The sequence below is a fragment of the Emydura macquarii genome, unplaced genomic scaffold (assembly GCF_026122565.2).
Source record: "Emydura macquarii macquarii isolate MOO-44397 ecotype Brisbane River unplaced genomic scaffold, CSIRO-AGI_Emac_v2 contig_2636, whole genome shotgun sequence".
NCBI classification, from domain to species: Eukaryota; Metazoa; Chordata; order Testudines; family Chelidae; genus Emydura; species Emydura macquarii.
In genome coordinates this window covers 3403942-3424332 of record NW_027132773.1, presented here as the reverse complement: position 1 = coordinate 3424332, position 20391 = coordinate 3403942, and the positions used below count along the sequence as shown (strand labels likewise).

Below are 20391 nucleotides of genomic sequence, written 5' to 3'. Positions count from 1 at the left end.
CTTATTTCTCTTAACTACGGGCAGAACCTGTCATCCGAATTACCCATTAACATCTATTTAGAAGTGGCGTATTTTCCTTACGCAGCATTAACTTCCCCAAAAGCAATCGAGGGCAAAGGTTTCTAAGTCCCCTTTGCTGGCGAGGAAGACGACGCCCTCCCTACCTTGGGCTGGTAAGCGATCATTCTTTGAAACATTATGTATTTAATAGCCGACAGGGGCACGGCTTTATGCTGGGAAAGAATCTTCCACCTGCGCCTCTCAGCGGTAAAGCACCGCTGCGTCTCGCACGGCTCCTGCGCCCCAGCTGGTGCTCAGGAGGGAGATTAACAAACCGTGTGCGCCTTTGCGCCTGAAGCTGCCCCCCACTGACGTCCGTTTGCCCGCAGCCCAGGGAAGCTCCTGGCAGAGGCAGCCCCGGCTATGCTGGCGAGCGGGGTAGCTGTGATGCGCTCGCCCCTCACTATGAGACAGGTGAAGGCTGGCAGGATTGAAGGCAGCGTCGAGCACATGCCTGTGCGCCCGCCCGTCGGAGCTGGGCGGGAAGGACGCAGACAGGCGCAGCAGGGGGCAGCCTGCTCCGAGGGGCGGAACCCCGGCGCTGCAGAGTCCGGCGATGGGCGGGGCTCCCCGACATCAGCCGCCGCGCGCAGGGGCGGCGGGGATACCTATGCAACCCCACCAGCAACGCGGCGCGCGCGCCAGTGATGAAGAAGGGATGCCCCCGGCAGCACGCGGGCAAAGAGCTGAGCCCTCGCGCCGCCTAAAGAACGCAGCAGAGCAGGGCACGCCGCTATGCGCATGCGCAGCGCAATGCAGGACGGAGCGACTTCTCCCCCCGGCAAATTCAGTCTCAACTTCCGGGTCAGAGAACCCAACCTCATCATGCGCTTCCGGAAAGCGGCGGCGGGCCGGAGTGAGGTGAGGTGAGGTGAGGAAGTAGCGCGGCGGCCGCTAGGCCCGGGGCCATGGAGCGGTGAGTGAGCGCGCGCGCGCGCGGCAGGCGGGGCCCGAGACAAGGGAAGGCCCGGCCCGCAGGCAGCCCTGGCGCTCGCTTCTCCCGCCCTTTCCCGGCCCTGGGGCGCTCGCTCTTCTTCGCCCGCCCCCCTCGCGCTCGCTGCCCCGGGGCTGAGCCCCTCCCTGGGGCATTACAGGCCGGGAGGAGCCGCCAGGGAGTCCGGGGCGAGGCGGGCGCATCCCTTCCTTCTCGCCTGCTGGCTCGGGGCCGCGCTCCTTGGAGCCCTGGGTGGGGGGGACGTTGGAAAGGCTGGAGGGTTTCTCCAAAATAATTCCCCCTGCTTCAAGTTGCTGGGGTTGAACTAGAACATGTCTCCTAGAAAAATATCCTGTCTTGATTTCTAAAACTTCTAGTGATGCAGACTCCACACTGTAACCCTTGGTAGATTGTTCTAATGGTCAGTTAACCCCACTGCTAAAAATGTGTGCAGTAGTTCTAGTCTGAATTTGTCTTATTTCAGCTTCGAGCCACTGGATCTTATGTGTTTTAATACAGCTAAATGCAAGGTCATACATTTAGGAGCAAAGAATGTAGCTCACACTTGTAAAATGGGAGCCTATAATGTTGCAATCAGGGACTCTGAAAGGGATCATAGTAGATTATTAGTTGACCATGTGCTTTCAGTGCAATGTTGTTGTTGTTAAAAGGGCAAATGCAGCCCTTGTAGAGGGATACCAAGTAGGAGCAAGGAGGGCATATTACCTCTGAATGTGACAATAGAGAGTCTGTTTGTAATATTGTGTCCAGTTCTGGTTTCTGCATCTCAAAAATTATGTTGACAAATTGGAAATGTAGCTCTTTTCAGAACCCAAGAATGATTTGAGGTCTGGAAAATCTGCCTTACAATGAGATACTAAAAAATTTCAGTCTATTTAGTACAGCTAGGACAGGGTAAAGAGGTGACTTGATCATGTCTCGTATGTAATACGTATAGAGAGAAGAATAATCTGATGATAGATGGACCTTTAATCTGTCAGAAAAAGGTACAATGAGTTCCAATGGTTGGAAGTCTGAATTTGTTTGGCTTCATTTAGAAATAAGATACAAATTTTTTTAAGAATGCAAATAATTAACCAATAGAACAATTTATCCATGGACATGCTGGATTTTCTGTCACTTGAGTCTTTAAATCAAAACTGGATATTTTTCTAAAATTACTTCTATTTGAGGTATAATATATATTGGATGAGGTTCTTTGGCCTGTGTTATGCAGGATATCAGACTAGATGGTGATCCCTTCAGACCTTAAAATCTATTAATCGAAGTGAAGCTCCATGCTACCCAGTGTATATAAATTGACTTCTGGGGCTCTGTAGCTTTGGCAGTTTTCCAGATAGATTAGGAACCCCATGGACATGAGATATTTTTGGGAGCTATATAAAATTAAGCATTCCACAAGATTTCTACGGTAAGTGGAAACTAAATCATCCTCTCCCCCTAAAACACTGCTCAATTTCTTGGATGTATGATAAACCAAAATATCTTGGAAAACATCCAAGAAATGAGATGACTTCACTATTTTAAACTTCGTAGCTCTTAAACACATCTGGTTTGCTACCATACTGTAAGATCAGCAAGATTTGGAATTTCAGGCAAAATTTGTTCAATTTTACTGAGGATAGTCAAAAATTAGACTGGCTATGGAAGAGACTAGCATCTTCCTATAATAGTATTAGAGAGAAGGTTCAGTGCATCTTAGGGCAGGTCTACACTGCAAATTTACAGCAGCATAGCTGCAGCGCTTTCGGTGAAGACGCTCTTAGCTGACGGGGGAGAAACCTCTCCCATGGACTTCATAACTCCACCTCCCCAAGAGGCGGTAGTTATGTCAGTGAGAGAAGCTCTCCCGCCAACACAGTGCTGTCTATATTGGTGTTTAGGTCCATATAACTATGTCGCTAAGGGGTCTGGATTATTCAGACCTCTGGGTGACATAGTTATATCGAAGTAATTTTGTAGTGTAGACCAGAGCTATTTCTCACTTGTGGAGTTGAAAAACATTTTCATTTGAAGAGAAAACCGTCTAAAACAATTAGTTAGTATTCCATCTGTAACGTCTCTTAAATATTGTATAGAACATATTTTCATAAAAATAGATTTAAAAAATCCTTTGCATAAATTTACTGTGTTTAGGTTTTTTGCATAACTTCCTCAAAGTACTCTGACTAATGGCTTAAAAACTGTCGCCTTGACAGAATTATGAGAATCAAGTGCTCCACATGACTTTTTTTTAAATAAAGACTATTGCTTGATATCAGTTTTTGAGGTTCCAGTTTTAAGTTTTTCTGCCTGATATTAGTTTTTCTTTTTAATTGGGTTTTTGAGTTAGTGCCATAAAGTTACGAGCTACTCTTCTCATCCTTTTGGGAAATGTAATCTGAATGTGGTGATAACTGTAATATCAAATAATCAAAAGGAAATAGAACCATACTCCCCTACTTATAGCCTTGCTCAGATCTTTGTGTTTACTTGTAGCAACTATATATCCTGCTTTGTAGGAATGAGTTTGGAGAGATGTCATCCCCACAAGATGTAGAGGTGACCAGGCCTGCTCGGAAACAAACCTCTAAAAAAAGAGTTTCTAGTATCCTTTTTCTGTCAAGCTTTTTTCTGTTTTTAAATGGTATACAAATTGTGGTTGCAGCACACAACTTTTCTTGCTTTTGAGTATAGTAAATGAAGGCTTTCCAAAAATTGAATTTTTGTCTGTGGAAGAGTACTGTAAAACCTATTCCTTGAATTTTATACCCATTTAAAGTCACAAGATATATTGAAGTATACTTTAAAATCTCATTTCTGAGAACTTTATACCTACTGTTTTTAAAAATAACTTTTGTCTATAACTAAAAGAGTTTAAGGAAAACTTATTTACTCTCACGTAATTTGCTTGTGCACTCAAAAGCAATGTGTGTTCACCTATATAGTCCTTCAGTTTTGCCTATTGTTTGCATGATTTTTTTCACACAGGAAACTCCTCTTATATTTTGTTTTAAACTTCAGAATATGTTCTAGGTTATTTTCATAATGTTCTTAAATCAGGAATTGAATAATCCATTTATCCATGGCAGGCGGGAAGCTTATTAAGTGTGTGTATATGGGTAAAAGATACCAATTTCTGAAGAATGTAAGGGTTTGTTTTCAAAAATAGTTTTTGCAGTTGAGAGAGAGTTTTCCATATGTGAATTAATGCAGTGATATTTTCCGGAAACTGAGAGCAAAGGAGTCCAGCATGTCTGCTATTGCTGATAGCTCTTCCAAGCAACTATAGATTAAAACTGAAAAGATGCTGGCCCTTTTCCCTCCTGCTCTTCAGAATCCTGAAACTAGCAGTGAAACTGACAAAAATCATGTCTGTTTCATGCTGCTAGGTAAATATATAAGCAATCCAACATTGGAGGATGTTGAATAGGAGAAACCACAAACAAACTGAAGAAAAGGTAGAGGAGCAGAGAGTTCTTCTCCTCTCCAAAGCAACTAGCAGGTGTCTAGAGAGCAGATATAGAAAGCTTTCTCCTTTCAGTGTGTGGTGGAACTTCAGATTAAGAAGTTATGTTCTAGCCAAGGGCTGATGTAATACCCTCCTTGATCCCAGCAGCTGTGGGTCTGCAATACTTCCCAGAGGGTTTCTCCAGCTCACCTTTCTGCGAGTCCCCCTCCATATGTACACTCATTTTCAATATCTACCTCAAGTTAGTGGGTTTAACTTTAGTCCTCTAGCTGTTAAAGGTATCTGGTAAATAGTCCCTGTTAGATCAGCTTGAAATATCTCTTAGCCTTGTTAAATTTAGTGGAGTAGATGTACATTCCTTATGGTATCTTAAGGATTTCTAATGATGCTATTACCGGAGATCGCTCATTTATGTTGTAAACCACTCAATAGTTTTGTTGTGGACATCAGATTAAGTTTAGGGCACTTTTTCTTAATGTGTCCACCAGTTCTTGCATCCCTGGATGACAGTCTTGGTAATGCAACACCAAGAGGCCAGATGGTTCCCCGAACTCCAGGATCATTGCTTCGCCAGTCCTGTAAGATTTTTTTTTCTTTTTCCACTTTCATGTATAGTTAATGGCAGTTTGTGATTATGCAAACACTAAATGTTTTGTTTTCTGTATTTTTATTTCTCTCTATTCTGTTTTACCTCAAAGGCTCTATTCTGTAATTGTCTTAAAGTTTGTTGGAACTGAGACAATGTAGCAGCAGGCATGGTGTCAAAGCCCAAATAGTAATAGTAAGGATAATGTTACCTGAATTTTGAGAGAGAAACAGTTCAGCTGTTTCCTCAGTTAACTGAATGTTAAACTTGGTAAATACATTTGCAATTTCAGTTACTGATTTTGGGAATGGAGCTCCATGGCCTTAAACTTTCTTTTTAGAAAAACATTGTTTTGCTTTTCAGATACTCCACAAACACGAGGTTCCACAAAGCAGCTAGACATGTCTACCATCCTGGGAACAGGAGGGAAATCTCCTCAATTTACGCGTACTCCTGGATTCTTTGGCAATCTAACTATGGTATAAAGATTATAGGACATGTTGTTCTCCCTTCTTCTCACACACAAATCTTATGAAAAGGTAGAAATGCTTACTGTGTTCAGACCACACTTTGAAATTAGCAGGATGGATTGGCTATTTAAAGGCTATTTAAATCACCAAGTGAAAAGCCTCAATTTAAATAATCCATTTCAATGTTTTCCATTTGTACTTCATTTCTTTTCTAAAGAAAGGTGCATTATCTTATTGATAGCCATTAAAGCATGTTGATATATAACTAAATAGGATCTTTATACTAGATTTGATGCATCTTTTTGCTGTGTAGGAGCAAAATACCTATATACATTTATTAAGCAATTATACTGCTTTAATATTTTCAGATTCCTATTAATTATACATGTTAAATGTTAGTAAATTAGCAATATATCATTTTCTAAATTTTTGCTCATAATTTGTATCAAGCTGCATTAGGATGGTAACTAAAATGTAATTAAACACACCACCATATAAAGTTTATTTTTATTAAATAAAACATCCCTAAATGTTTTGAATACATAAACTTCTCTGATCAAAACATGTTTCATATTTACAACTAAACTATTTATTAAAGGAACAGAGGGATTAATTGTAGTCAGTGAATTTAACGTTTTATCAGGTCAACCTGGAATGCCCAGCTGAAAGTGACTGAAATGTAAGTTCCCACTTGCCTAAGTCTCTTGAAAATGAGACAACCACAGTCTCCTAAATAATTTAAGCTGTCCTTCAAACATTAATAGCCTGGAAGAGAAGAAAAAGCGGGAAAACTTGTCTAACTCCCAGTTGATTTCTCCACTTTGAATGAATTAGTCCAAATGGAAAAAAAATATTCTTTCTGTGCTTTCAGAATAGGCTCCTGCTGTCAAAAGCTGGTTTAGCATTTCAACAAACTCTGGTTCCAGGTGCTTACCTAGTGACTTCCACCAGTTGAGTGATGAGACTCTCTTTAAAACATCATCAGTAAACATGTACAGCTTGAATGGTTCACATCCAGCCCTGAAATGCATTATGGTTGTTTATGATTGATTGGGTGATTGTTAGATGCCCATGTCATAGCAGCAGCATCTTCGGCAGTACCCTGGTACTTTGGGTTGAGAATAGTTACAAGAAAATGAAGTGGAGTAAGTGCTCGATCCATCTGTATTTTTTGTCTGCAATTTAACTTTGTTGGGTATTTCTTTCTTCAGTGGCTGAAGTTCTTTCCAGATTTCAACAGCATCAGCAATACAGCAGCAATCTTTCTGCAGTTTGTTCAAGGCTTTGGAAATAGGTTTTGGTATATTCAATGTATCTTCTACATTTCTCTTTGGGCTGATATTTACTACTTTGGCTGTGATAGTTTCAACTATTTTGTCAGAGTTTTCATCACAAATTGTCATAAGAATAGGCCAGTTCTTAATAAATGGTTCAAAGCAGTCAACCATTGAATCCATCTTGCATCTTGGGGGATGATTTGTTTGACTCTTGCTCTATTCAGTGATACTAAAACAAATTGGTTGTTATGGAAGTATTTTGCAGTTTCATCAACATTTTCCTTTATTGCTGGAGTCTTGGGCTAAAAGATTCATCAAATGAGCACAGCACCCATATGTTTTAAGTTTTAGGTTTCCTTCATTATCATCTAGATTTCTTCTCATCTTTGCTACAAGCGTAGTATTGTCTATGACAAAGCTATGCGCTTGACACTTGAATTTTTGTTCAGTTTTTTTGTAGCTTTTATTGTTCCTTTTAAATATTCTGTTGTATGGGCATTTCCTAATCTATCACTAGTTTCTGTAAAATAGACAACCTCATCTTCTGTTTTCGCACATGTACGTATTATTGGATCATTGTTCCACCTATCAAGACTCATATTAATGAATTTCCTGTTAATGTCTTTTGTACACTTTTCCGTTTCCTTCTCATACACTGTATAGAGAAACCTTCCAGCAATGTCTGCTCTGCAGGTGTAATGTAGTCTGGTTGTAATAATTGAACCATGTCAATGAAATGTTTGTTCTGAATAAGGCTAAAGGGGGAATTTGTTGCATGTGTGAATCAAGCAATTTTTTCATCCATGGAGGAATTTTCTGGTCCTTCATCCAGTAAAATCACAGAAGAATTCGTAATAAGAAGAGTGTTTTTTTGGTACAGGTAATTTACTGTTTGACGTATGTTTAGATGCAGCTCTGCTGGTGATTATCAGCAGATGCTCTGAAGTTGTAGATATTACAGATGATAAAAGTTCGTAACCACATATGTGTAACCTGAAACAAAATGGTAAAAAAGTCACTCACTCGGTGCTTCAAAAAAGAGATTGTAAATGAAAGATTCTGTCTATTGCAGCTCTTTGTACCACTATTTAAATGATTTAAATGATATAACTTACTCTAAATCCAGTCTTATAGGGGGAAAAAACAAATCATAAGGATTATCTAAATCTATTTAAATTTTAAACCCTTATCTCTAACAACATACAAACAGCTTGAAAAAAAATTAATGTTAAAATTCATAAATGCCTAATAAAACATAACTTTTTAAACAGGAAATCTTCACATCTGATGTTTTAATTTTATTGAGCAGTAAAAAGTCATTTGAGAAGTCCAACACAAATAGTAAAAATGTAATTAATAAATACTGCCACAACAAACTAACATCAAAATATAACTGGTAACACAAATATTTTGAAATTCATAAGTAATCTACCCAAAATACAAATTTCTGACAGTCTGTTATCACTTACTAGTGTAGCAAGACAAGCTAAGCAGTTCACAAGAATGGTGCAAATATAAGTTTACTAACCCGTTGATCCAGATTGTTCAGACATTGTCTTCTGAGGAGCGTTTTTCATAATGTTTCATTCTGACAACTAGCCCGGTATCTCTTTGTTGCAGTGTTTACATTGGATAAAAAAGGAACATGTGCCCAGAGTTACAAGAATTTCTTGTATTCCCAAATAGGGTCTTTTTATGACCTACAGCCATGGCAGTTTTTTCCGCTCCAGTTCAAGGGTGTTGAAATCACCCCTAGGGGCTGCATTCTAAAGAGTGTTGTCCCTTCTTCCCCCAGTGTTCTGCTTTGACATCAGTGTTGCTCTTTTCTGGTTGCGCACTACTTCTCCCATCCCACCTCTACCCTCAGTAAAACAAAACAACTAATAGTCCAAGATTTTTGCTTATGTAACTCTCCTGTCGCCTTTTGCACTGTGGTATTTTATTTGTTTAGAAAGGGAGAGAGGTAGTAGAGAAATTAATGGATTTCTGTCTGTACAATTGCAAGGACACAGAGCACGGCTGTTGACTTGAAGTGCCCAGAACCATCCAGAAAGAAGCAAGGTCTGATATTACTGGGTAGATCAATGTTTTTCCATAAGAAGGAGAGTAAGTTTCCATAGTGGGTGGAGACATGAATATTCATATTTTGAGAACTGAGATCTTTTTCCCCTCATTCTTTCTTGATATAGAAAAGCAGCCTTTAACAGTTTTTGATAGTGGCTTATGGATTCAGCATATTTATTTTTTATTTAAATATTTGAAAAGGTTATAATAAGGTTAAGGCCTTAACATATTCAAAATGAAATCTGAATTTAATACAAAACAGATTTATTTTTAAAAGAAAAACATAAATAGCAAAACAATAAAAAATCCATTCTTTACTCAAATTTATTTTTATCCAACCTGGAAATAAGCTTAATGTAGGGGGTTTAAGGTATTGCTTTTAATTTGCTGTATATGTTAATTTAGTACTGGTACCTAATTAATGGTAACTTGGTTTTGTTGCAAGGGATTTAGTTTTGCTTGTTATATGTTCCCCAAATGAGAAATTCTTTAACATTTACTAAACACACACAAATGGAAAAAAGGCAAAACACTTAAATGTGTGTGTGTGGTTTTGGTTTTTTTGTTTTGTTTTTTTTAAGTTAAATTTTCATTTGAATAGCCTTTGTTATTCCTTCTTTCTTTATCTGGTGTAGAGCTTTTTGCAGGATAGAACCTTTGTTTGGCAGTCACAAATGGAGTTAAATGTTCCTGTTCTACCATGATGCCTGTGGAAACTGAGGGGCTAGGTAGATGGCCAGTAGGAACTCCTGACATCTTATTTTTTCTCAATTTATTTTTTAATTAACTGACTCGGTCATCTGTGTGTACAAATCTTTCTTTGTAAACTCACATACTAAAGACTGTTTTGGTCCTCTTTCCTGCCCTAATACTTCCAATTGTTTAGACAGTACGTTTTTTTGAAGGCAAAATGCCTTACTCTACATTTATACAATTCCTAACACAATGAGCGATTGCTGATTTGGGGGCCTCTAGGTGTTCCTGTAATATGAATAATTATTGTTGCAGAAGGAATCAGTTTTAGATGGTAGCTCTTAGTGCTCAAGTTCGTTTGTTAAAGGTTCAATACTCTGCATTCTGAAAACAAAACTAGACAAAGGCGCACACAGACGGGGAAGGGGAAAGAGAAAAAAAATTACTTTTATTCAAGAAAAACCTCTGATGTGTCTGAGCAGTGTTTGTTGCTGGAGAAGCAGAGTGCACCTCACACAACCGTGTCACTTTGGGACCTAGCATGCTCTTACTGGAATTGGGCTGCTCAGACACTGCTTTTAACGTTCTACTCTGATCCCAACAGCATGCTGCAAAGTTAATTGTCCAAGCTGGATAGAAGGCAAAAAGGCAAAGATAGAAGAGAAGCAGGAGGAATAAGGTGGGGGTGAAATTTGGAAAAACAGGTTGGAGATAGCAAGGACCTAGATTCATATTTCAGGAGTTGCTTAATGTACTGCCATGAAGATGATGATATTTGATTCCCTATCCTTATTGGTTCAGTCATAATATCCTGCAGAGTCAGGAAAAAGACCTACTGACAAATCATTAAGGACCTAGTATGTAGTGTTGGTGATGGTAGCCATGGTGATGATTATTAGGATGCTTATCATTGTGGTGAGATGGTAATAGCTCCAGTCTCTGTCACACTCAGCCAGCTTGCTGCTGTGCTCATCTGGGTAAGTTACCAAATGTTCCCCCAGAAATATCCAAAAGGAATGACAATCATGTCCCATCAAACTTAATCAAGTATTTCCCATAATCCATATTTTGTACACTTCCTCTCATTTTGTGATCTGTTCCTAAAATTTACCCTTAATTTTATAATCTCACCAGAAGCCTTGAAAACTCCTAATTAACAATTTTAATTCAGACAAATCTGTTTGTCATTTTTTGGCTCTGTTCTATGTTTTTTGTTTTGTTTTTGACAGCTATCTTAACTTGCTTATAAGTTAAAATGATTCTGCCATCTTTCACCCACTTTGTACAACTTAAAGCTTCAGATCAAATTAGGATTTAAAACAAGGCATAGGGAGAGAGGGGAGTGTGTGTGTTTCAAAAGTGAGTGAAATTTTTGCATCTTTTGCATTAGATTAGAAAATCATGCTAAGACATCCATGATACATGCAGAATTGTACCTTTTTAAAGGCAAACCTCTCCTATCTAAAAGCTGAGCCATTCTTAATTATTAGAATTACTCTGCTTGTATCCAAAAGAAATAATCATGAATGAGAGCATCTGAAAGATCCTGATAGTCTAAAATTGCTATTATTTTCCCTGTGTTCTGTGTTGTGTTTTTTAGTTGGATGACAGCAATTGGACAGCTGCAATCACACCTCCACATACAGGAATGTTCACAAACCTAGACTTATCCAATGTGACAGAGGATGTCACCATGAGTGCTGTTCTGTTGCGTGAGGATGATCCTGGAGAAGCTGGTGAGATGACTTTTTTGAGCTTTCACAACAAAATAAAACAAAACAATTATTATTTTGTGCAATTCCTAGATGCATGTTTCACTTCCTTATTATAATGTTTTTCCAGAATAGCCTTGCCTGATTCCCTGACCCCACCTTCCCCCTAATTCTTCTACTTGCTGGTTGGAAGAGATACTTTGTGGGCTTTCTAGTGACTGGAGTTGTCTTCAGGAAACATGTTAATCATCATTAATGAGAGGGGAAAAAAGAGTTCTATAAAACATGGAGTCACAAATAGTCTGCCAATGCTTGAGATGTAAGGTGTAAAATAGCTTTTCTTATGGAGCTAAGCTCTTTCGGTGTATCTTTAAAGCTTTCTCATACAACCAGGTCTGTAGCAAAAGATGCAGTATAATTGCTGCGTGACTCAAGATCCATAACACTGAGAATCTACCTTTTTTTATGTAGGTCACTTTCTTAGTTGTGGTGGTAAATTTGCATGACATTCTGTAAGGCACAAATAGTTCATGTAAATGTCTGTATTTTATTTTTATTATGACTGTGCCAAAGAAGATCTGCAATTGAGATGCTCTTGAAAAATAGAGCTTTGATTAGTCCTTGAAAATGTTGAATTTAAATTTGTCAGAATTTTTAGTGATTTCAGTTTTTAACAAAGTATGGCATGCTATCACAGCTCTCTTTCTCTTTTAATGTGTTCTAGCTACTATGAGTATGTACTCAGATTTTCTGCATTTGTATTTGAAGCACACTTCAACTACAGTTTTTGAACTAGTAGAAGAGTATGAGAATACTTGTAATAACCAGGTAAGTAGTTTGAAATTCTTTATATTTGTATTTCCTTTCATAAGAGGTTGTGTTGTTGAAATTAGGGATGTTTCCCCTTTTGACCAGAGCTGCTAGTCAAATTTAGGAGCTCGTTGGATATTCCAGTTGGAAGCAGTAATTGAAGAAGTTTGGTATTCTCCATGACACAATTCTGTTTGTTTGCAAATAATGTACAAAGTCCTGCTCCCTCAAACACAAGAGAACTTAAAACAAAAGGAGCAATTTCTTAACTTACATCCCCAAGGCTTTTTAACCAACCCCAGACCCAAAAGCCCTTTCTAGCTTTTCCCAGGGTCATAGTCATAGAATTGTAGGATTGTAAGGGGCCTCAAGAGGTCTTGTAGTCCAGTTCCCTGTACTCAAGGCAGGATTAAATATTATCTAGACCATCTCTGACAGGTGTTTGTCTAGCCTGCTCTTAAAAACCTCCAATGATGGAGATTCCACAACCTCCCTAGGCAATTTATTACAGTGCTTAACTACTCTGACAGGAAGTTTTTTTCCTAATGTCCAACCTTAATCTCACTTGCTGCAATTTAAGCCATTGCTTCTTGTCCTATCCTCAAAGATTAACAAGAACAATTTTTCTCCCTCCTCCTTGTAGCAACTTTTAAAGTACTTGAAAACGGTTATCTTGTACCCCCTCAGTCTTCTCCTCTCCAAACTAAACAAACCCAATTCTTTCAATTTTCCCTCATAGGTCATGTTTTCTAGACCTTTAATCGTTGTTCTCCTCTGAACTTTCTTCAGTTCGTCCATGTCTTTCTTGAAATGTGGCACTCAAAGCTGGACATAGTACTCCAGTTGAGGCCATATCTGTGCAGAGTCACCCAACTCATAACACCCCACACCTCAGCTTTGCTCATCATTCCAGTGGAGCCCCAATGGTGATATGGAACAACCTATCCCAAACAATAAAAATAAATTTATTAGATAATAAATGATACAAGTTAACTATTTACATATATACAGTATCTTTTTGTTAGGATAATTTCACAGCAACATAAAAGTTTTATTCCTTCCCAGTTCTCTTTGGGGCTTTTCTCTTGGATTTCAGTCAGCCCATGTGAAATCTGTGTCCAACATGAAAGGGGTTTTGCATTGTGGCTAAGCCACAACAAGAGTCGTCCCAAAAGCCTTATTTAGCTCTGAAAATACTAAATCACACCCTGCTGACCACTGAAATAGTTTCTCTTATATACTGTTTGCTGCTTGTCTGAAACATTCAGCAAATTATCAGGGATCAGTTCCTGTTTCAGATCCATAAGAGCTTTACCAGCTAAGATTTTCCTGAAGTCCTGGGTCTCAAAACAGGTTTCAACACTCCCCATCTTTGCCTTGCTGGAAAGCAACTAAATCATAACTCGGGGATTCCCAAACATTTTCCCTGCATGACCACATTTTGAGGCTTATGGTTTCCTGTGACCTCAGACAGCAGCATAGTGACCCAGGAATCCAGGGAATTTATACATTAAGGGTATATCTACACAGCAAAAACTCATGGCTAGTCCATGCCATCTGATTTGAGCTGCAAGGCTATTTTGTTGCTGGCTCAGCCTGAGCTCTGGGACCCTCCCACCTTAAGCTGGACTTCAGCCCAAGCCCAGAAGTCTATACAGCAATGAAACAGCCCCGCAGCCTGAGCCCCGTGAGCACAGGCCAGCCCACGGGTGTCTAGTTGCTGTGTAGACGTACGCTGTGTGTGTTATTTAAAGGTCTCTGATATGACACATGGGCTTGCGTGTTGCGGCACAGCTTCTCAAAGTTCAGAGGCGTGGTAGAAATTGCACATTTAATTTCTGTGACCTCAACAATAGATATATACCGAGACTTGATGGACACAAATATGCTAAATCCAGCTTCCCACAAATGTTGGCTCGTGAATAGCACCATCAGTTTCACGGCACATATTGAGAGTGTAGGATATTAATTCTTGACAATGAACCAGAACTCTGGGAGAGAAAGTTGATCATATGGTCCTCACAAGAATCAATCACAGAAAATTTTGATGAGCTGTTTGATTTAGCTGCTGGCAAATCCATGGCATCAGTCTTGCACTCAGAGGGGTTTCGCACCCTTAACCCTACTTAGTCATGTCCAAATTGGGGGGAAATGATCCAAACTGTTGCTCCATCTGGCTGAGATGTTCAGCCATCACTTGTGTGGGAGGCAGAATAATTTCATTGTCAGTCAGGAACTTGCAGCACAGAGACAGTGGTGTACGTTTATTTTTGTCACCAGGATACTAAGGGTGGCATAAAAGAAGATATGGGCCCTTCCTTAAGGAGCTTACAAGTCACTGCAGATTCCCATCTCGGAAAAGGCTAGCACTGGCTCCTACCAGGTCAAGCACAGAGAATGATCTGTTGATAAGGCTGCTGCCCACAGATAAAGATCTTCTGGATGCTTGCACAGCTGGATGATGCAAATGGCAAAGTGGCATCTACACAGCTGCCTCTTGCACAGCAAACATGTCTGGACTCACTCCACAAACTGCACTGTGAGGCCACTGTTTTACAAAATAGCAGTCTCTGCACTAACAACGAGAGTCCTGTAGCACCTTAAAGACTAACGAATTTCTGCAGGCATAAGCTTTCGTGGGCTGACAAAGTGGATTGCAGCCTGCGAAAGCTTATGCCCACAGAAATTTGTTAGTCTTTAAGGTGCTACAGGACTGTTGTTGTTTTTGCTGTATACAGACTAACATAGCTACCCCTCTGGAACTTTTCACCATGGAAGTCTCTGTATTGTGTGACCTTGCATGTACCATACATGTGAGGTCATGCTGCAAGGAGTCCTCTTGGCATGGCACTAGTGAAGCAGGTCCAGACATGTTCAGGGCAGACAGTATCATTTCATGGGTTGAATCTGGCCCATTGAACCGATATCTTCTGCTGATGGAGTCATGACTCAGATTTGGGCACCGCTGATACAGCTATTATAATGATTTCTACCCCTAGAGGCAGGACGGTTCGTTCACTGCAAACCAATTGCCTACAAACCATTTTTCTGACCTGGGCCATATCTTGAAAGGGAATTTGTAAGACACCTCTCCTGCATTGATTACACAGTTATTAGCTGTAATGAAATCCAAGCCAATTATTAGCTCATCTGCTGTTTCTGTCATCCAGACTTGCTCAAATTCCAGTCTAGTTTTTGGATGGATGCCCTTGCCCCCACACTGTCTGCATTTAAGACCAGTTGGGTGGCTGAGTTTTGGATCCCTAGGCCTTTTTAGCATGTCTGGTTTAATAACTTATGTTTGAGTCACTGCTGTGCTTGATTTACAGATCCTATTACGCACACTAGACAGACTTCCCCTATTGTTTAACTACCCAGAACTAAACAAAAACTGTGGGGTTGATCCTTACACCTCCACAAAGCTTTATCCCCCTCATCTTGGTGTACTTCTGCTTCCTGAATGGCAAGAGAGGCTTTCACTAGACATTTCCAACAGTCTGTCTTGGCCTGTGTTAAATTTATAGCAATCCTTCCTTTTGTGGCCTATTTTGACTCAGTACCAGCATTTAACTGAACTGTTTTCTTTAATTTTTGCATCATTGCCAGTTTCCCTTTTACAAAACCAAATTTATCAGTGTTTCTAATCATTCACTAAAATCATGAACCAGCTTAGAATCCCCTCTGTCAGGAGTGCTATAAGCACAGCTCTGTGAAAATCATCACTCCGGTTGTAATCCAGTTGGAGGTAGAAATTGATGGAATCTGATATTCTCCATGATGCAATTTTGTTTACTTACAAGTAATGTACAAAGTCCTGCTGCTCCAAATGCAGGAAGAACCAAAAACAAAAGAAGCAGTTTTTTAGCTTACAGCCTCAAGCCTCTTTAGCCAACACCAGACCCAAAAGCACACTCTAGCTTTTCCCAGGGTCATGCTGTACTTACAGGTCACCTCTTGGCTTCTTTGCTTTTTTTGCCTCTGCCTCTGTTTCTGTCGGTTTTTGTGTGTTCTGTTCTCTCTAGTCATGTATGTTTTTGTGTGTGGCCTCAGATTCTATTAGGCCTTGTTTTGGGTGTGGCCTCATAAGTGTTTTTTACCAATATTTAAAGTGAAGGACATATTCACACATCAGTTTGAACAACGTTTTAACTGCGTGACAAGGTCTCACACAGCTCATAACAGGGACTTAATAAGTTTCCCTTCAGTTAATGAGTCATGATGCTTAGAACTGACAATTTGCAATTGTTCAGACGGTTGGTAGGCTTACGTTATGTATACACTACATCAGCGGTTCTCGTACCACCGGTGGTACTTACCGGAAGGCTGGGTGGTACGCGCGTCGCTGAATCCGCCGCCGCCGGAAGGGCCCTCCCACCCGCCTGCGTGAAACTCTGCTGCCGAAAATGGGGAAACGGCGGAAGGGTTTCGGTGGCGGGTATTGTTTCCGCCGCGAAACCCCGCCGCCTGTCTCTCCCCGTGGCCGCGAAACCCCGCCGCCTGTCTCTCCCCGTGGCCGCGAAACCCCGCCGCCTGTCTCTCCCCGCGGCTGCGAAACCCCACCGCAAGTCCCCTCCCTTTTTTTCCCCGAGTGGTACTCGGCTCGGGTACAGTCGGGTCAAGTGGTACTTGACCTGACTGTACCTGGCCTGAGTGGTACTCGGGGAAAAAAAGGTTGAGAACCGCTGCACTACATTTTTAGGTTGGTATAAATTATATCGCTCTGGCATGTAAATAAGACACCTCCCTGAGTGATGTAAATTATCCCAACCTAAGTGCAGGTGTGGACAGCGCTGTGTCGGTGGGAGAGCTTCTCCTGTTGACATAGCTACCGCCGCTCATGGGGGCTGGAATAATTGTTGATGGGAGAGCTCTTTCCCGTTGGCTTAGAGCATCTGCACTACAGCGGTGCATCATCATCTTAGTGTAGTGGTTCTCAATCAGGGATACATGTACCCATAGGAGTACACAGAGGTCTTCTAGGGGGTACATCAACTCATCTAGATGTTTGCCTAATTTTACAACAGGCTACATGAAAAGCACTAGCAAAGTCAGTACAAACTAAAATTTCATACAGACAATGATGTGTTTATACTGCTATCTAATATACACTGAAATGTAAGTACAGTATTTATGTTCTATTTGATTTATAATTTATATGGGAAAATTTAGAAACCAAGAAATTTTTCAGTAATAGTGTGCTTGGACACTTTCTGTATTTTTAGGTCTGATTTTATAAGCAAGTAATTTTTTAAGTGAGGTGAAACTTGAGGTTATGCAAGACAAATCAGACTCCTGAAAGGAGTATAGTAGTGTGAAAATATTGAGAGCTACTGCCTTAATGTATCTGCTCCCAACTAAAACAAGCAGCTTTTGTTTCTTTAAGATCTGTCTTAGGTAACAGAGAATGTAGGTAATGCAGGAATTGCTTTAATGGCTTGAAACAAAATAAAAAATGGGTAAAGTAATTTATATAATTTTTATTTACATCAGGTGAATATACTGGGAAAAATAGTTTACCGAGCAACTCCTGGACAGCAGAAGTTTTCAAAAACTGCTAGTGTTCTGTGGCTTCTCAAACAAGAGATGGTAACCTGGAGACTACTGTCCTCACTTTACAGGTAACTTTTTTTTAAAAGTATGTTGGTTTTACTTTGCAATGAGTTAGTCACTTGGATGCACAGACTACCAGATTTATGTTCTGCACAGAAGGATAATTAAGCAGCATTGCTTGCTGGGAACATGCTTCATAAATGTGCAGAAGATGAAAAAATTGTCACTGCATAGGTATTAAACATGAATGCTAGACAGATCAATGAGCGGCTTCGTCATTTCATTTGTATTTATTGAGAAGAGTTACAGTGGGAAACACAACCTTATAGACTCATTTCCCCAGATGCATTGGTGATCTGGTTTCTATATCTTTCACTTAGTTGTGTCATTTGGGAAGGTTACAAACAGATTGCATCAGCCAGTTTGTCTTGGGAATTCTTAGTTTGTAAAAGAATTGAAAACTCCAAAAACCTTTAACCATTGGATTGTCCAAGTGTAAAAGTGGCTTCTTTTCTCTAAATCAGTGCTTTTCAACCTTTTTTGCTGTGTCCAAAAAATGAACATAAAATTACTCTGTGACCCTCTGTAGTCCTAAATTGATCCCAAACACAGGGACTTCATTCTGTTGCTCATTACTGAGTGCTGTGAGGTGCTAGTTGTACATTTCCCTGTGAAAATCAATAAGATGCATGACAGCAGTGCTCTACAATAATGTGGCAGGAAGGAGGAAATCGATGGTTTCACAGGAGGATCGTTTTGTTCAAAAGTGGCTTACAATAACTCTTGATGCCCTCTACTATTGATATCTCTAGCTTTACTCACCTGTCAGTTATTTCTTATCACCCATAGTTTTGAGCAAAATTGGAAAAATAGAGCACTTACAGTCGTCTTTTCAGTCATCTTACATTAACATTTCACCAATATTTTCTAAATGAGGTTCTTCCATGTTTAGTTCATCTTACTTATCAAGCCCTCATTATATGAATATTTGATATCTAATTATTGAAGGAAATGGTACATGTATTCAAATCTGTAAGTGGAGAGCCAGTTTGATTGCTTTTGTAATTTGTCATGTATAATTTTTTAAAACTTTCTATATTTGAGCATTTTTGTAACGATATTTTTAATCACATTTCTTACATTTACATTAGAAATAACAGATCTTGGTACAGTCTAAGTAGATGAATTAATTTATTTCATATTAGCCATTAGTAACAGTATGTGCTTTTGTCTCTAGAGATAGAATACAGTCTGTTCTGGAAGATGAAACATTTGAAACTGTGGTAAGGTTCATGATATAGTGAGCCCTTTTATTTAGTTTAAGGGTCAACTTTTAAATCTAAATACACTTGTCTTTATTGTTTGCAACCCAAATATTGTACCACTCAGAACTTGAAAGTAAAACTGAATAGAAACAAAAATTAAATTGATTTGATTTTCATTGTCTAAGATGACATGAATAAAAAACTGCATAGATTATGAAAAGTGAATCAGATTAAATGTTTTACTTGGGAATTGATTTAAAATATGATTAAATTGCATCTGTACAACCACTCCATATATAATTGGAAAGTCTCTGTTCTAAGTGGTTATCTGTCCATTTCTTATAAGCTCCATCAGCACAGATAATGGTGTTCCTAATGGATAGTCAAGAGTTCAGAATTTTGTTCTATCATCAAGTAATAGGAGACCCAGGATGCTTGTTTGCAGCCTGTGCTGGTAGAGTATATTGAGGAAGGTTAAAGAGTAAGGAAAGTAACTTTTCTTTTGTAAAAATTCATAACTACAGATCATCTTTTTGTCATAAAAATCTCCAAATAGTAATTAGTTGAGTAGAGACCTATCAATATTTCTAAATTAAACTCTACCAAAAATCAACCCTGTTCACCCTGCTCCACACCCACCTCGCTAAAACATGCAAAGTTTTGGGAAGAGCCTCTTTTTTTTTTTTTTTTTTTTTTTTTTGGCCTTCTTTTGGTGAGGGTTTAATGGGAGTTGGATCTGTGTGTGTGGGGGGGGAGAGGGGGGAAATACTGTATTGTGCTGGCTGATCAATTTTTTGTTTTGTTTTATAACTTACAGCAAGGACATCTAGAATCTTGTTAACGCTTATTTTTATTTTCGTTTAAATCCAAAATAAATACTTGAACAACTTGACTGGGATCCAAAGTATACCAGTATTTGCTACCATCATCGGATTTGTAACATGTCATCTATGGACTGATTCTGCAATCTCATGTTTATACATGATTTTATTTTACCACATATGGAAGCATATCAAGATAAAACCGATATAATGGGGTTTCTATTTTTAATCTACCAATATAAAACTGATATTAATTTGTCTTCCCTGACCTTTTTGCCATTTACATTCTGATACTAAGTTTATTTTTTTTATTAAAAAGTAATAGCTCTTTCTTAAATAGGTTCTAAATGCTAGTGAAAAGACGGCTGTAGGCATCTTGTTTCAGAAAGACTCATTGGTTCGACAAAGCCAGGTATGATTTAAAGATTGAGATATGGGAGTAGATAAGCCTCACAAGTTTAAGTATTTGTTATACTTAGTTATAAACTATAACAAATTATATGTAGAGTATTAAACTGTCTCTAGCACTATATGCTTCTCTAAAATGAGTTTACTTGGTTATATAACCTCATTAAGGGTTGTATGCACAGTTCTGTTTGTGAAGGCAAAAGTCTTTCTTAGTTTCTGGACTGATGGAGACCAGATACATTATTGAGGTTAATGTGAAAAGGACAGAG

At 39.3% G+C, this 20391-nt stretch overlaps 1 protein-coding gene across 2 annotated transcripts in view; it reads left to right on the top strand.

Annotated features, from left to right (window-relative positions):
* Window positions 1-580: 580 nt before the first annotated feature.
* NUP107 (nucleoporin 107) overlaps window positions 581-20391 on the top strand; it is a 49316-nt gene continuing 29505 nt past the window's right edge. The window contains exons 1-9 of one of the 2 annotated variants that reach the window (XM_067564060.1): window positions 581-921; window positions 3517-3602; window positions 4955-5044; window positions 5416-5531; window positions 11157-11292; window positions 11993-12096; window positions 17569-17696; window positions 18866-18911; window positions 20055-20126. In XM_067564060.1, the coding sequence (XP_067420161.1) occupies window positions 617-921; window positions 3517-3602; window positions 4955-5044; window positions 5416-5531; window positions 11157-11292; window positions 11993-12096; window positions 17569-17696; window positions 18866-18911; window positions 20055-20126 (1083 nt within the window). In that variant the 5' untranslated portion in view covers window positions 581-616. Of the gene's footprint in view, window positions 977-3516; window positions 3603-4954; window positions 5045-5415; window positions 5532-11156; window positions 11293-11992; window positions 12097-17568; window positions 17697-18865; window positions 18912-20054; window positions 20127-20391 lie in introns of both variants that reach the window. The other variant, XM_067564061.1, reaches the window with a different exon arrangement.